Source organism: Lactuca sativa, chromosome 4 (genome assembly GCF_002870075.4).
Source record: "Lactuca sativa cultivar Salinas chromosome 4, Lsat_Salinas_v11, whole genome shotgun sequence".
In the NCBI taxonomy this organism is placed as follows: domain Eukaryota; kingdom Viridiplantae; phylum Streptophyta; class Magnoliopsida; order Asterales; family Asteraceae; genus Lactuca; species Lactuca sativa.
The window spans coordinates 372818044-372832351 of NC_056626.2; the positions used below are offsets into that span (position 1 = coordinate 372818044).

General features: G+C 40.0%; 2 protein-coding genes across 2 annotated transcripts; one reads left to right on the forward strand and one right to left on the reverse strand.

The window, feature by feature from the left end:
* The first annotated feature begins 5493 nt into the window (after positions 1-5493).
* Positions 5494-6202, forward strand: LOC111894044 (LOB domain-containing protein 24). Its single transcript, XM_023890113.3, has 2 exons — positions 5494-5646; positions 5745-6202. Exons 1-2 carry the CDS (start codon positions 5494-5496, stop codon positions 6024-6026), a joined length of 435 nt encoding a protein of 144 aa, XP_023745881.1. The 3' UTR covers positions 6027-6202.
* A 69-nt stretch (positions 6203-6271) lies between these two features.
* Positions 6272-7086, reverse strand: LOC111894035 (uncharacterized protein At5g39570). Its single transcript, XM_023890104.2, has 2 exons — positions 6412-7086; positions 6272-6322 (listed from the first exon to the last, which is right to left on the reverse strand). Exons 1-2 carry the CDS (start codon positions 7084-7086, stop codon positions 6272-6274), a joined length of 726 nt encoding a protein of 241 aa, XP_023745872.1.
* Between the last annotated feature and the right edge of the window lie 7222 nt (positions 7087-14308).

A 14308-nucleotide genomic window follows, 5' to 3' on the forward strand; every position in this document is an offset into this window, starting at 1 on the left:
TGAAACAGAAAGAAAAGATGATATATATATATATATATATATATATATATATATATATATATATATATATATATATATATATATATATATATAGACACACACACACTACAACTGTTTAAAGTAAAATGTTATAATACAAAAGAAAAACAAAAAACATAAGACGATAAATATAATAAGTTGTAATCAAATAACTTAATTATTTAAAGTACAATGCTATAAAAATAAGTATTTTAGTTACTTAATCCATCATATCCATTAACTTTTTTACTTCAATATCTATATTTAGAAAAAAACAAAAAAAAAAGAATTACAATATCCAGTATATAATTAAACAAAAAACACATCAAACAACTTCTTCTTTATATGTTAAAATAAAATGTTATAATACAAAACAAAAATGAAAAACATAAGACGGTAAATCTACTAAGTTGTAATCGAATAACTTAATTATTTAAAATCCAATGCTATAATAATAAAAAGTAGGTTTTTTAGTTTAAGTATCTTTCTTTATTTTCTTTTTAAATCATCAAGAGCCTAGAAATACCCGTCTGAAATTAATTTAGAAATAAATTCCAGGTTGTCCCCGTGTTGAGACTGCCTTTTGAATAATTTATCTCATTTAGCATGTGAATGCATATTACATGATTGACTGTTGAAGACAGATTGAGTTGTTATTTTCTCTTTGCTGCTCGAGTATATATATATATATATATATATATATATATATATATATATATATATATATATATATATATATATATATATATATATATATATACTTAGGAGCTAAGGGAAAATGTTGCAGAATATTTCTTAAATGATCAATCAGGTAATACACATTCACATATGAGGTTACTCTATCCTTATAAGTATTCAATCCTAATTTTAGCTCTTGTAGAGTAAACGCTAAAACCTAACTTATGTTTCAGTTGCAACATGTCTATTGATAAAATCTGGACTATTGTTGAAAATCTTAACTCTATCATTTTCCAACAAGGACTCAAATCTTTTATCGAGAGGTCCAAACCACGTTGATAACAAAAGTCAAATCAGATGCCCATGAAATGTAATGTCAATAAATTTATACTACGAGCCATAATGAAATTCCATATACTTCAACATGGTTTTAGTCCACATTATACTATATGGAAGTACCACGGCGAATATACAGTTCATCTGGTTGTCGAAGACATACTGCGTAGTAACGAAGTGGCCGACGTTATTGCTGATGTTATGGAGGTGTGATTGAAAATGATACCAACCGTGACGAAGGGAACCTGGATCTCCCGATGAACGATGTCGGCCATGATCCCATTGAAAATGTCGACAATGATTCAACCGATGTCGTTCTTAGTAATGCTTCTTCTAATTTCACTATTTCAATCGAATTTAGCCAGTACTTTCAAAATTCTCAATCGGTTGAAGATGATATTGAAGTTGTTCCCCCAACGGGTATCATCAATACTGTGTCTGATTGCGAGACTGGTTATGATGAGGAGGATTTTGATTATGATAGTGATGTGTCAGCAGACAATAAAGTGTCTGAGGGCGAGAATGATTAAAAAATCTTTACATTTGACTAGTAAAATAAGGTTTGTATTTGTTGTAATCATATCCTATTATATGTGTATGATTGTGTGTGTGTGTATATATATATATATATATATATATATATATATATATATATATATCTTTACTATTATATAAAGCATTTTAGACATTTTTTGAAATTTAAGAGGTACCAAACCTACTACATCATGTACAATCAACTTATGCTTACCATTCAATACACATATTACATTTGTATATTTAGTAGGTTGAAAATCTTAACTACGAGTGAGATACGTTCCGGTGGTTTTCTTTACACTATAGGATTTTCCGGAAAGGTAATGATAAAAAAATTGAAAAATACAATGTTAAAAAATAAAAGTAAAATGCTATAATAAACAAATAAATAGATAAACATTTGCGTTAAATTTATAAATTAAAAAGGTTTCAGGACTACAAAAAACAACTTAAAGTAGATTGAAAAAAAAAACGGATTGAATTTACAACCCAGCAAACAGGTCAAAGTTGTGAAACAAGTTAAAATGTTACGGTTATTAGAAGTTAATATTATGAATGAGTGATCAATTGCAATTTACAAAGAATTGACACTAAATGGATTTTTCAATGTTTGAGGATTGTAAAAACGAAAAAATTATCAATATTGTAACTTGGTTATACTTAAAGGTTTTTATGGTTTGATCCGATAGCCGCAATGAAACTATTCACCGAAATAAATTAATCACCGTCCAGACACTACTTGTCGCTGCCGCTTTGCGCGGACACACGTCTAGTGTGTGTGTGTGTGTGTGTGTATATATATATATATATATATATATATATAGTGTTATAATTTTTTAGGATGTCGTTTTTTTCGATTGTATTACTCCATCTCATGGCTGCTGTGATGGGTCGTGGATGTGATGGTGGTGAAGAGCGGTTTTGGTGATCACCAGATCGATGGTAATTAAGATTTATTATAATTCATTGTATTTCAGATTGTATGTATATAAAAAATTATTTTGACTAATATTTTTTTATGCAACGATGCCTCCAAAATGAAGAGGCATGTCAGTAAACAAAAAAATGTACAAGTTATTTGCAGCTAACGACATACAACCTCTGAAGATATAGTATTTGACATAAATAATCACATGCGATTGGGGAAGTATATGAATGTTTCATTCGGGAGCTTGGGAGCTATATGTGGCACGTCTCTGAATCCGAAAGGGTTGGTATGTTCCAGTATCTTCCGGTAAATTATTTATATATTTAATATGTTTAAGTTTGATTTATTTTTAATTTCTCTATTTTTTTTGTAGACATGGTTTGATTTTGGAGTGATTACAAATGATCCCATGGCTCCAGTTTATTAGGCGTCACGGGACAATTGGATATGTGCACAGTATAGAGGCCGCAAAAACGTTGCAAAAACTCGTTTGACTGGTTTTGAGGGGGGTGTGGAGGCAACAAGGGCTCAATCCCCTACGGGTATGGATCTGTAGTGTTGGAATGATGCTATTGACCACTTCTTAACAAAAAAACATAAAAAACGATTCGATGGAAAAAAAGAATGTCGGAAGAAGCAAGTAATTAAGAATCGTGGAGGGACGTGCATCTATGGTAGTGCTTGTTTTAAGAACGTAAGTTACAATAATACTTATTCAGTTATACTATATTTTTTTAATGTTTATTCAAGTATATCATATTTTGTAATGTTAAACAAAATTTGAATAGACTTGAAGCATTTCATCGTGGACATTTGAATAAAAAAGGGGAATTTGTTGGTCCTTTGGTCGAAGACCAATATGTAAGTTATTATTACTTAAAAATGAAGTAGATTGTTTTCTTTTGTGTTAGTTTTAATGTATATTGAAAATCTTTGTGAAATACATAATGCCTTAGTTGCTGAGGTTGCTCTACAGACTCATCACATAGCCGACTCCGGTGGTGATCCATACATCATTGATTTGATCGCAATATTTGAGAAGGTGTTGGGTACTCACAGGGGGGATGTGAGAGGCATTGGGCCTAAAGCTTCTTCAGCAGCGGGTACAAGTTCTCAATCCCAGTGGGTGTCACAGTCACAAGGTCCGCAACCAACACAGGTACTTGCTAAATTCTTAAAGAATTTGGTAGCTTTGCTATATTGTTAAGAACTTGATGCATTCATAGTAATTTTTGATAGTTTGGTAGTTCGTTAAATTGTTAAAGACTTAATTGATTTGGTGGTTTAATAGTTTTTAAATTGTTACCGTCTTAATTCATTTGGTGGTTGATGGTTTGATAGTTTGTTAAATTGTTAATAACTTAATGTGCTTATGACTTAATATACAAACTCATCACATAGCCGACTCCGGTGGTGATCCAGACACCATTGATTGGATCACAATATTTGAGAAAGTGTTAGGTACTCGAAGGGGTATGTGAGAGGCATTGGGCCTAAACATTCTTCAGCTGTGGGTACAAGTTCTCAATCCCAATGACAGTCACAATCAAAAGTACCGCAACTAATACATCTACTTGTTAAATTCTTAAAGAATTTGGTAGCTTTGGTATATTGTTAAGAACTTGATGCATTTATAGTAATTTTTGGTAGTTTTGTAGTTTGTTTAATTGTTAAAGACTTAATTGATTTGGTGGTTTAATGGTTTTTTAAATTGTTGCCAACTTAATGCATTTGGTGGTTTGATGGTTTGATAGTTTGTTAAATTATTAATGACTTAATGTGCTTATGACTTAATTGTAGGATGTTGATGTGAATGCTTTTTTTCAAAACCTGACATTTATGACGGCCATTGGAGACATTATCCGCTCGTTTAAAACCAAGTCAACAACGAGGAAAACAACGATTGTGAAGACGCAGACAAATAGTATTTTCTTGTTTTATGTTATGGATGATGTCATTTGAGATTTATTAGATTGTTTATGGATGATATATTAGATGTTTATTTGAGATTATTAGATAGTTTATGTAATGTTGTATATTTGATGTTTTATGTAATGTGGTATGTATTTTTATTAAAGTTGTATTTTATTATATATACAAACTAATATCATAAATAAATTGTTTTTTCAGAAAAAAAAAAACAATAGCAGCGACACCTTTAGGGACAGCATTGACCAATTGCGACGACAACCGATTCCGGGAAGAGTAGCCGGAAAAACTCCGACTGCTGGCCGGAAAGGTAATAGAGACGACGGCAGTAGGGACGATAGTGACCATTTAGCAACGGTGAGCATTAAAGACGACACTATTTGCGACGATAGAGGAGTATTAGCTACGAGGTAATAGCGATGACCCTTTAGCGACGGCACACGTCGTTGCTAAAGGTCGCCGACAGGTGTCATCAAGCGACGATATTCATGGTCGCTAAAGGATACGTTTTTTGTTGTGATTATATTTCGAACGGGATTGATTGGAAACTGGTATCAGGCTATTTCTGTAATTTTGACCATCTTTGGACGACTTAGCACCTGTATATTGGGACATTTTACCATTTTGCCCTTGTGCTTTTGTTCATGTTTTAGAAAGTGCTTCTGGAGAGTTAAATTGCAATGAGGTTAATACTGGTATTTTTTCCTTTATAATATCATTTTGCCGTTGAAAAAAATGCACTTTTAACATAAATAAGTTCAACTTTTTCACTATAATTTTAAAATTTTCAGTTATAAATTATAATCTATTATCATGAACCTAATTCACAAAAATTATGAGCTACCAAAGGTTAGAAATAGCCGTTACAAATTTAACAAGGTTATAACTTTTCAATAAAAAAAATTAAATAAATTAATGAAAAATTACCATATTGGTTTCATCCATAAATGACTTTCCTTATTACAACCAAAACTTAAAACAAATTAGCCGTTACAATCTTCCTAAGATTTTACTACAAAAATGTAAGATCAAAACCAAATCTCTCACTAGATTTCTTCAATTCACATCAAATGACTTCCACACGTTGTGCTGTTTGCAAGTATTTCAGAAGAAGATGTCCTTCCGATTGTATTTTCTCACCTTATTTTCCTCCCAATAATCCTCAAAGATTCACTTGCGTTCATAGAATCTATGGTGCTAGCAACATTGGGAAGATGCTTGAGGTAATCACAATCTTAAACATAATCTTTTTATCATATCTTAAATTTAATGTCATTTCAGAAAAAAAAAAGATGACTTATTATTTTGTTGTTTTAATTAGGAATTACCCGTGGAAGATCGAGCAACTGCGGTTGAGACGTTGTACTATGAAGCTAAGTGTAGAATACAAGATCCAGTGTACGGGTGTGTAGGATTAATTCCATGGTTGCAACAAGAATTAAATATCGCACAAAGCCAATTAGCAAAAATTCGAGCCGAAATTGCTTTTCATTATGCTAATGCTGCAATAGTTGAGCCCATACTGGGCTCGACTGAGCAGTCACTTCAACAACATGGTGTTGATCATGGTCTAGATGACCATTCTTATTCTTGGTTTTGGTAGTTAACACTTGTTTAAGTTTTGAGCTTTCGAATTTAAATTAATAACAATGTTGTTTTATGTGATTATTTGTTACAACTCAAAAAGTTTGTATGATTATTAAACAAAACAAAATTTCTAAACAAAACGATGCATGGTTTTACACAATGTGTAAAAACCAAAAGATTTGTTTAGCATTCGTGTGTCTGTAGAACGCATGTTATTGTACTTTATTCGGTAAAACAACAATTTCTGAATAAAACGGATTTTTATTCATCGTAGCGTCCACGATGCTGAAAGCGGTTCCTATCATCATCACTCTGCAAAAGTTTTGTGCATTTTTTAGAAAAATGGAAAACTATAGGGGGCTAAAATGAAAAATATTAAAGAAAAGGTTGATGGAACTCACATATCTATTGCCACGAGAACCATCGTAATCGTCATCATCTCGCCTGCCGTAGCTAGGTTTCCGATCATCATCGTCATCATCATTTCTCCTACCGTATGTGTTTCTCCGACCATCATCGTCATCATCATTTCGTCTGCCATATGTGTTTCTCCGGTCATCATCATCGTCGTTACGTCGACCATATGAAGGTCTCCTGTTATCATCTTCATCGTCATCATTACGTCCATAAGTATTCCGTCCACCACCATACTCACCACTCTCAGTCCTCCTCCCTCCGCCCTGACCAGATCCATACCCATCTAAATCGTTCTTCCGCCGATTCCCGGAACCATATTCCGAGCTTGGATTATCATACTCACTCCTTCCTCCATACCCCGATCCACTCTGCCGCCTGTGGCCGGACCCTTCGTCATCGTTCCTCCTCCCAATACCCGACCCACCACCGTATGAAGAATTCCCCCCGTGGGACTGGTAACTGGAGCCACCGGAACCGTAGCTGCCGGAGGAGGCTGACGACTGAGGGTAGCATATTTCATCGGAGGGAGGAAGAGGGCGGCCAAAGGTGAGGGTAATGTCGTATCCGCCGCCGTATGGGGTTGGATCAAACTCGTCGAAATCATCGACGTCTTCGTCTTCGTTGGGGTTATAGCGGTGGCCTTTTGCGTAATACGACATCGTTGGTTGGTTGCTTCCGGTGGAAACTAACGACGGGAGGAGGTGATGTATATATGCTAGGTCTAAGGGGAAGATGATACGCTGTCGTTTTGCCTCGAGCATGTGGGACCAGTCGATGGTTAACTAACTTGCGGTTTTTGTGGGTCCGCTTCTTTTACGTGGTTGAAATGTTCTCATTTCACCCCCTGTTTTATGCTTAAATACCAAATTGATCATCATGAAATTGTGAAATTGCAAATGCTACTAATAATTTTTTATTTTTATCAAAATGGTCCATAGACTAGGATGTAATGTTTTCAAAAGTGGCAGTTGGATGTATATTTTGTGGATCATTATGTGATATTCAGCAATCATTATCCAGTTTAGATGTAGTATAATAAAACATATGTTTTATGAATCGTTAAATTAAAAATGAAATTTTTGGTTTTGAACTTTTGGGATGTTACAAATAATCGACAAAAACAAATTTTGGTCAAAACTTATGCTTTATTTCATAGACAGATGTCCCCCCTTTCCTCATTGGAATTTCAGATATTTTAAACTTATTATTTTTAACTCAAAATCATGTCATAAGATAGTAACAATGTTAGAGAACAAATCACAAGAATCTCATATGCGGAAAATTGTGTGTGTTATGCGCTGCTACCATGCCGACTCTTTTCCCTTCGAAAAAGAAGGACCTGAAACAAAAACTGAAATTGTAAGCAAAAGTTTAGTGATTTCCCCCATCATACCACATACAATACAATAAACATACTACCAGGCATATCTGGGTGCCCAACCTATTCTGCTGAGCATATCTGGGTGCTCAACCTACCGTCGTCAGGCATATCGGGGTGCCCGACCTACCCCTTGTCAAGCATATTTGGGTGCTCGACCTACTCTGCCAGACATATTTGGGTGCCTGACCTACCCTCCGGTTTATTTCAACCGGCTACAGGGACTATTTCATCCTTACCACTACCACATAAAAACATAGCATAACATATTGTTAGGCACATCTAGGTGCCCAACCTACCCTGCCAGTATATCTCAACCGAGTTCGGGGACTAGTCCCCTTCTTATCACTATCACATAATATCATAGCATACTAGTACAAATAGCATAATAGATAGTGACTTACCAGACAATTATCACAAAGAAAATCATCTATACTATAATCAACTACTAGTGGGCCGACATTGGTGCCTTCGACCCACTCCTACTGGAAGGTAACTCACCTCAATGTCGCGTAGTAGCTGAACTGTCCTCGGCTCTGGGATCAACTCCTCTCAAACTCCTACACGACTACACATAACAATCTCCTTTATTTATCATTTCATACTAATAACCCCTTTAAGGGTCAACTCTGGTCAATGGTCAAAGTCAAAGTCAACATCCTGGTTGACTCAACTCGCCTAGTTGGTCCATCAACTCATTGAGTTCCATGATCCATAAAACCCTGAAATTTCGATCCTACTCGTTGAGTTCTTTCATGAACTTGTCGAGTTCCATGATCCATGCAACCCTGGAATCTAGATCCTACTCGTCGAGTTCTTTCATGAACTCGTCAAGTTCCCCTTTATACAGAGTCAAGACATTTCGCTCACAACTCATCGAGTTCCTCCTTGAACTCTTCGAGTTCTTCAATCATCAAACCCAAAAATATGTCTAACTCACTGAGTCATCTCCTAGACTTGATGAGTTTGGCTAGTAACAGAAAAGGATGGGGAACCACGATCCAACTCACCGAGTTGCATGAACAACTTGTCGAGTCCCCCATAGTTTAAATCCATTCAGTCATTTCCAATCAGGTCCAATTCTTCCAAACAATAGATCTAGTCCCCTAGGGTCAATATATCACGTAAAGTTACTAACTTTACGTACATGCATGGGTTATTTAGTTCAAAAGGACGTAAAAGGTGGCTCACAAGTTGCATGGGACTCCCATGGCCATAAAGTTGGCACCTTTATGCCACAGAGTCCCTTAATAGCTTTAGATCTGAAGGTCCTTTCCATAGGGGATATCCAAATCCTAAAGGCCACCATTATTGAACCAAAACATGGAGAAAAAGCCCTAAAACTAAATCTAAACACTCAATAAGCAAGGTAAGATCTTTATACCTCAGGTGAACAAAAAATGAAGCTCTACTTCTGGATCTACTCTTCTCCTTCACTTCATTTCACTTTCCTCAAGTCTCCACTTCTTCAAAACCTCAAGAGAGTACCAAGAATGGCTCAAAACACTCAAAAACTTATTAGGGTTTTGTAGCTAAGGTTTGGGGTGATGGAGGCTGCAAATGAGGCCACCCTTTGGAGGTTAAGGTGCTTAAATAGGGTGCAAACCCTGAAAATTAGGGTTTCACTCATGAAGCCCTACTCATCGAGTTAAGGCGTCTCAACTTGCTGAGTAGACTTCAAGTCCTGCGTCCAAAATCTGTTTCTACTCGTCGAGTTTGGGGCCTCCAACTCGTCGAGTCCCTTTGCCAAAAATGAATAATTTGGTTTAAAGTACATACCAGGATCCAGGCGTTACAAATCTCCCCCACTTATTTTAGACTCCGTTCTCAAAGTCTGCTATGTCTGGGAAAGACTCTGGGTAGTGCTCCCTCATCTTGTCCTTCGGCGCCCAAGTCCATTTCGAGCCCTTGCGGTGCTGCCATTGCACTTTCACTAACTCGAACTTCTTGTTCCTTAGATCCTTCATCTTCCTGTTGAGCATGGCTACCGGCTGCTCGATGTAGTTCATACTATCGTCCACCTGAATAACCTCTAGAGGTACCACCGCAGAGTCATCTACTAGACACTTTCGCAACTGGGGGACATGAAATTTACTGCAGATCTGACTAAGCTCGGCTGGCAGATCCAGCCTATACGCCACCTTGCCCACCCGGGCTATAACCCTGAAAGGACCAATGTACCTAGGGCCCAACTTTCCCCGCTTCCTGAACTGGATGACACCTTTCCAAGGTGACAACTTTAGGAGAACCATATCTCCTACTTGAAACTCCAAGTTCGAACGGCGCTTGTCGGCGTAACTTTTCTGTCGACTCTGAGAAATCTGAAGCCTACTCCGGACCTGTTGGATCCTCTCTAACATCTTGAATACCACCCCGATACTCTTCACGACCCTCTGCCCCACCTCACCCTAACATATTGGGGGTCTGCTCTTCCTCCCATATAACATCCCGAAGGGAGGATGGTCAATACTCGTGTGGTAGTTATTATTGTAGGAAAACTCTGCCAAGGGAAGGTAGGTATCCAAGCTACCACCGAAGTCTTGGACGTATGCCCACATCATATCCTCCAGAGTCTGGATGGTCTGCTCGCTTTGACCATCCTTCAGCGGGTTAAAAGTCGTGCTAAAGTGCAGAAAAGTATCCAACTCATTGTGAAACGTCTTCCAAAATCTGGAGTGAACCGTACATCTCTGTCATAAATCACGGAGACTGGCAATAGGTGTCGAGCTACTACCTCCCTGATGTAGATGTCTGCCGAAATAGTCTCTCGGATTGTATTGAAATCAACACTCTAGGTCAACCGGTCCATGATGACCCAAATCGAATCCACTCCCCCGTACGGTCCTGGGAAGCTTCATGATGAAATCCATAGTAATATCCTCCTATTTCCACACAGGGATATCCAACAGTTGTGTCTTGCTGTGAGGCCTCTGGTGCTCTGCCTTGATCTTCCTGTAGGTTAGGCATCTCTCAACGTACCATGCTACATCCCGCTTCATGTAGGGCCACTAGTAATCAGGGCGAAGATCTTTTTTACATCTTCGTTTCCCCGGGATGGATGGAAAATTTGGACTTGTACGCCTCCTCCATTAGGATATGGCACACACCGCCTGCATACGAAACCCACACTCGGCAGTGAAGGGTCAACAACCCGTGGCTATGATAGTCGAAGGAGGAAATGTGGCCCATTATACGTTCACTCTTCCGGTGTTCCTCCTTCATAGCCTCCTATTAGGCCTCCCGACTCTTATCCAGAAGCGAAGTCACTACTGTCATCCTTAGGCAGATATCTCTAATCAGGGATGCGATTGCCTTGCGTCTCAGTGCATCGGCCACCACATTGGCCATCCCTGGGTAGTAAAGGATCTCACAGTCGTAATCCATCACAACATCTAGCCATCGACACTGCCTCATGTTCTGATTTGGCTGATCCATGAGATACCTCAAGCTCTTGTGTTCCGTGTAAATGGTACAACGGACCCCATAGAGGTAGTGTCACCAAATACAACCGCCCCCAACTCCAAATCGTGCGTTGGGTAGTTCGCCTCGTGAGGCTTCAACTGCCTCGAGGCGTAGGCGATGACGTGCCCCCTATGCATCAATACTACAACTATACCCGAAATGGACGCATCACAATACACTAAAAAATCCTCCATGCCCTTTGGCAGGCTAAGATCGTTGCCTGGCACAACCTCTGTCTTAACGTCTCGAACGTTACCTACTACTCAGGCCCCTAGCAAAAGACTACGACCTTCTTCGTCAATCGGGTCAAGGGTACTACTATCTTGGAGAAGTCCTGTATGAATCTCCGGTAATAGCTTGCTAACCCGAGGAAACTACGAATCTCAGATGGAGACTTCAGAACCTCCCATCTCATCACGACCTCCATTTTGGCCGGGTGAACCAAAATCCCGTTCTGGTTGACAAGGTGCCCCATAAACTGCACATCGTTAAACCAGAACTCGCACTTGGAGAACTTGGCATACAAGCTCTCCCTCTTGAGGGTATCCAACACCTCTCACAAGTGCTCCTCATGCTGCTCCTGCATCTTGGAGTTAACCAAGATGTCATCAATAAAGACGATCACAGACTAATCCAGCATCGGTCTGCATACGTGGTTCATGAGGTCCATGAACGCGACCGGGGCATTGGTGACCCTGAAGGGCATCACCACGAACTTGTAGTGGCCATAGCGAGTCCGGAAAGCAGTCTTCTATACATCCTTATCTGTGACTCGCATCTGGTGGTAGCCTGAATGCAAATATATCTTGGAAAACCAAGATGCCCCATGTAGTTGGTCGAATAGATAATCAATCCTCAGGAGTGGGTAACGGTTCTTCACCGTTACCTTGTTCAGCTCCCATTAGTCTATATACATCCGATGGGACCCGTCCTTCTTCACAAATAGGATCGGGGCTCCCCAAGGCGAACTGATCGGCCTAATATGGTGCCTTGGCTATCGGAGCCACACTAGGGACTAGGTTGATCCTGAACTCTATATGTCTCTGCGGAGGTATGCCACACAGCTCCTCTGGAAATATGTCTAGGTACTCTCACATCATTGGTACATCACTCACAATCACCTTACCCGCCTCCCGGGTATCCATAATGTAGGCGACATACCCTGTGCAACCCTGTTGAAGGTAGAGTCTTGCCCTTGCTGCCGAACACATAGTTGGTCCACGCTGCTGCCTCTCATACTGAATCACCAGCTCTCCCCCACTTAGGGCCCCTGAAAGGTACCACCTGTTGGCATAGTCAATCACCTCCCCATTAGGGCTCAACCAATCCATGTCGATGATTACCTTGTTCCCACGTAACAGAATGGGAACCAAATCCACAAGGTAACACTCTTCATACAACCTCAAAATGCAATCTCTGAAAACCTCTAATGCCCGGACAGATCGGTCGTCAGCAATCTCGACCTCTAAAGGGCAATTCAACATGCCTGAAGACTCGGAGAACCTCTTGCTAAGAGCAAGAGAGAAAAATGATCAGGTCGCCCCTGAGTCAAATAACACTTGTACTGGGATTTCGTTCACATGGAATGATCCTAAGCATAACACATAAAACATAGAACATAAATATTATAACTAACATGTAATAAGAGTTAGGGAGAAGAAAATATACCCTTCACCACATCCGGTGCGGAACACGCCTCCTTGGCGGTCAGCTGGAAGGCTCGGCTCCTCACCACTGGAGTATCCGTATTGCCCTGTCAGCCGTTTGTGATCCACAGATTCGTTGGAGTTGGCGCCGCCACTGGCGCTCCTGATGTCAGTCGAGGGAATTTGGCCTTTTTATGGCCCCTCTTATGGTAATGAAAGCTAATCAGGTCTAACATCTGAATGGTAGGGGTTGTGGCTGTATAATCCTTGCTAAAGTGCCCAGTCTTGCCGCACTTGTAGCAGCCCAAGCCCCCAACTTTTCAAACTCGCTCATGTTGCCTGCTGCATTTCCCACGGTGGCCCCGACCCTGCTGGCCCTTCGATCAAGAGTCAGATCCTTTGGGTTTCTTCCCCGAAACCCCAATAACCTACCCAGCCTCTGCTCTCCTCTTCCGGGGGTGCTCTATGTCAATCTCCCCCTCCCTCGCCCTGGCTATCATATAATCTAAGGTCGGGCATGCCGAGTAGCTGACATGTTTCCGGATGTCAGCCCTCCACATGGCGTGGTACCGAGGCTTCCTCATCTCCTCATCCCCTGCATACTGAGGCACCAATAAGGCCCTCTCTCTAAACTTGGCGGTAATCTACGCCACCGACTCAGTCGTCTGCCTCATATCCAGAAACTCCATGGCTAGCTGCTGAAGCTCTACAACTGGTGCAAACTCAGCCCTAAACTTGGTCACAAAGTCCGGCCAGGTCATAGCCTCAACGATTGGGGCTCCCAACGAATCACTGACCGCCTCTCACCAGTCTCTAACTCTGTCCCTGAAACATCCTGCAGCATACCAGACCTTCGACCCTTCAGGGAAAAAACTTGTCAACTGAGCAGACTCCATGTTTGTAATCCACCTCCTGGCCACAATGTGGTCCTTCACCCCGTGAAAGTCTGGCACACCACATCCCCTAAAATCCTTGAAGGAGAGTGTGCGTTTCCCTATCTGGCCGGATGCCATGTCACTCCAGAATTCCCTGAGACGCTCCTCCATCAGCTCGATGATCCCTTCCGTAATCGACCCAAAAATCATCAGGGTCGCCTCAAGGATGCCTCTCATAATCTAAGATGTAATGAACTCGTGTAGTCCCTCATCAACTGGCTCGGAACATACAACCGAACCTGAACCTAAACCTCACCCAGACCCTGAACCTCCTGCTCCGTGACGTGTCACCACCATTCTGAAACAAAACACATAATCATCTGGGTCATACATAACCTTGAGACGTCTCACACTCCACAAGTTCCCTAGATTTATCTTAGCCCTCCTTGACTTGAGTATGGATCCTCTGCTTTCAGTAGTATGGGCCCATACTACCTTCTACATCTATTCGTACTTTCCT

Bases quoted from the DNA above. Each gene is read 5' to 3' on its own strand.
- LOC111894044 (XM_023890113.3), top strand. From the start codon at position 5,494: ATGACTTCCACACGTTGTGCTGTTTGCAAGTATTTCAGAAGAAGATGT. The intron at 5,647-5,744 runs GTAATCACAATC...TGTTTTAATTAG, and splicing joins ACATTGGGAAGATGCTTGAG to GAATTACCCGTGGAAGATCG.
- LOC111894035 (XM_023890104.2), bottom strand. From the start codon at position 7,086: ATGTCGTATTACGCAAAAGGCCACCGCTATAACCCCAACGAAGACGAA. The intron at 6,323-6,411 runs GTGAGTTCCATC...AAACTTTTGCAG, and splicing joins GTTCTCGTGGCAATAGATAT to AGTGATGATGATAGGAACCG.